This window comes from Myotis davidii, unplaced genomic scaffold, assembly GCF_000327345.1.
Source record: "Myotis davidii unplaced genomic scaffold, ASM32734v1 scaffold1006, whole genome shotgun sequence".
NCBI lineage: Eukaryota > Metazoa > Chordata > Mammalia > Chiroptera > Vespertilionidae > Myotis > Myotis davidii.
The window spans coordinates 342,588-345,324 of record NW_006297143.1 but is presented as its reverse complement, the minus strand read 5'-3'; the positions used below and the strand labels follow the sequence as shown (position 1 = coordinate 345,324).

Here is a 2,737-nt window from a genome sequence, read left to right as displayed (position 1 = left end):
TTGGTTTTGCCAATTTTATATAGTAGAAAATGTTGGAGGAGGAGACTCTCACTTCTGTGCCTTAAATAATTCTTTCTCAAAATATTCATCCATGACATGCCCAGCCAGTGGTGCTCAGTGGTTGAGTGTTCACCCAAGCACCAAGAGGTCCCAGTCAGGGCACATGCCCAAGTTATGGGCTGGTTCCCCAATAGGGGGCATACAGGAGGTAGCCAATGGATGTTTCTCTCTCATCAATATTTCTATCTCTCTCCTTTCCTCTCTCTCTGAAATCAATAAAAACATATATTTTTAAAAAAAATCGATGTCTTTCCCCTAGCCGGTTTGGCTCAGTGGATAGAGTGTCAGCCTGTGGACTAAAGGGTCCCAGGTTCAATTCCAGTTGCAGGCTTGATCCCCAGTAGGGGGTGTGCAAGAGGCAGCTGATCAGTGATTCTCATCGTTGATGTTTCTATCTCTCCTTCCTTCCTCTCTGAAATCAATAAAGAAAATTTTTAAAACTTATGTTTTTTCTTTCTCTCTCCCCCTTCCTCTCTCTAAAATAAATTTTAAAGTTATTTTTAGGGGAAAAAATTGACAACCTTCAGCATACAACATACACAATACTACTAGCCTTTGTTTCCTCTTCTGTCATGGACTCCTGACACCTTTGAGCACACATCAGTGTTTGAGAACCAGTGGTTCTAAGGAACTTAGAATCTGGTGATGACACACAGAACAGTTAGGATGAGGGTGGCCAGGTTGGAGGGTGGCCGGATTGAGGTATAAAGTAATAGGTAGGACCTTGGTTTGTAGAAATCAAAGTAGAAAGAGAATTACAAAAATGTTAGACATCAGCAAATGGTAGGGATTTATGGGATATGCAGGGGAGAGATACAATTCATGGGATTTGAAGTTGTGAGACTTAGGAAAGAGGATGAACACCATCTGACAAATTTTAAAAGTTGAGAGATAGAGCATTCCTCACTAATATTTCAGGGTCTCGAAGCATTGGGGAAGGGAGAGGGCATCTCTTGTCTACTTTATATGTGGGGCTCTGGTTCCAAATCCATACATGAAAACAGCTGATGGTCTAGGGTCAGACAGAATCCTTGTTTGTTCTAAAATTGGGCAAGCTACACAACCTCTCTGAGCCCCTGGATGGTAATAGCTACTTTGTAACGTTGCTAAAGATTACAAAAGTGGCTGTAAAAATTATACATGCTATACAGAATACAGGAGAAATATAAGATGGTAGCTCTCATATCAAGAGTGGATTGGTGTAGGTAAAGATTTATAATCTAAAATAACACACTTCTAGGTAGTGGCGGGGGAGAAGGCAGTCCTAATATATGGTGACAGAAGATTTGACTTTGGGTGGTGAGCACATGATACAATATACACATCTTGTAACATAGAAACTCACACCTGAAAGCTGTATGTTCATGTTGACCAATGTCACCCCAATAAAGTTAATTAAAAAATAACACTGTTCTGGAAGCACTGTCTTTCCTACTCTAGGGCTTAGGAATGCCCCCTTTTGGTTCCAGCTATTCTGGCTTTTTCAAGTCCTTGACTTCCCCAAACCATGTTCTTAACTCTCAAGTCACGTCTGTGTTGACTTTGGTGTAAACTAATTTGGTTCTTCCTTTCCTCTGCCCCTGACAGCATCTGTGGGACCCTCCATTCTGTGGATCAGGTGAGACAAAGCGAGAGCCCAGGACTAGTCTTGGGGAAGGAGGAGGGGAGAGCTTAAGGGTGGGGTACTTGTATCCTGTCTCTAGGGCTAATGATGGTGTTCATCTTCTTTCCTTAGTATCTCAACATCAAACTTACTGACATCAGCGTCACAGACCCTGAGAAATACCCTCACATGGTGAGTGAGGGATGGTGGAAAAGAGCAAGCACCTGTAAACACAGGAGGCCCCTGGGTATGGAGGACATTTTTGAGAGTGTTTTCACGTTTGCCTACCTTTGTCTAGTTATCAGTGAAGAACTGCTTCATCCGGGGCTCAGTGGTCCGCTATGTGCAGTTGCCTGCAGATGAGGTGGACACGCAGCTACTACAGGATGCAGCAAGGAAGGAGGCCCTGCAGCAGAAACAGTGATGCAACGACTCCGCTCCTTCCCTCTTCCATTGGTGATCCGTGACCTGGGGTCCCAGCCCAGGCCCCCTCCTTCATACTTGAGATGTTGTGTTTATTGTTTTTCAATATTGAAGGCGCTTTTTTTTTTTTTTAAAAAAGGGGGGTGTGTGGGGGAGATGAGTAGATGAGTGGACTAATTAGTGGGGAGCAGCCATCCTCGGTGAGAAGGGGGAACTGCAGTGTTCCTGGTCCCCAGCACCTGCCTTTCCTCCTTCCCCAGAGATGCCGGGAGAATCTAGATCTCTCCAGGGCGGCCTGTGACTCACTTGGGGATGGAAGGACTCTGTCCCGCATCGGGAATAAAGCGTTGGTGCACATTTCTGGTGTGTGTGTGTGTTTTGGGGAGGAGGCTGGAGGGGGTAAAGGGATGTTGAACGCATCAAGCTCCTGCCCTTCATTACCCCGGCCCAGCATGACCTGCCACCGCGCTGGGTAAGTCCGGGTTCCCCGAACGCGCCTCTCCCACCGAGTGCCCGCTGCCCGCCCTTCGCCGTGACCGTTGTCAAATGAGACGCGATGCGGCCGATTCCCCCTCAGCCCAGGGCACGCCGACGTCTGGCAGATTCATTCAAACGAGTGACCAGTTCGCACTGTCGGGGGCGGCGCCTTCT

General features: G+C 46.6%; 1 protein-coding gene across 1 annotated transcript in view; it reads left to right on the top strand.

Moving 5' to 3' along the window:
* The window catches only part of LSM2 (LSM2 homolog, U6 small nuclear RNA and mRNA degradation associated), a 7,864-nt gene extending 5,419 nt beyond the window's left edge, over nucleotides 1–2,445 (top strand). The window contains exons 3-5 of the mRNA XM_015569850.1: nucleotides 1,648–1,678; nucleotides 1,796–1,855; nucleotides 1,962–2,445. Coding sequence (XP_015425336.1) covers nucleotides 1,648–1,678; nucleotides 1,796–1,855; nucleotides 1,962–2,087 — 217 coding nt within the window. The 3' untranslated portion in view covers nucleotides 2,088–2,445. The remainder of the gene's footprint in view (nucleotides 1–1,647; nucleotides 1,679–1,795; nucleotides 1,856–1,961) is intronic.
* The last annotated feature ends 292 nt before the right edge of the window (nucleotides 2,446–2,737 follow it).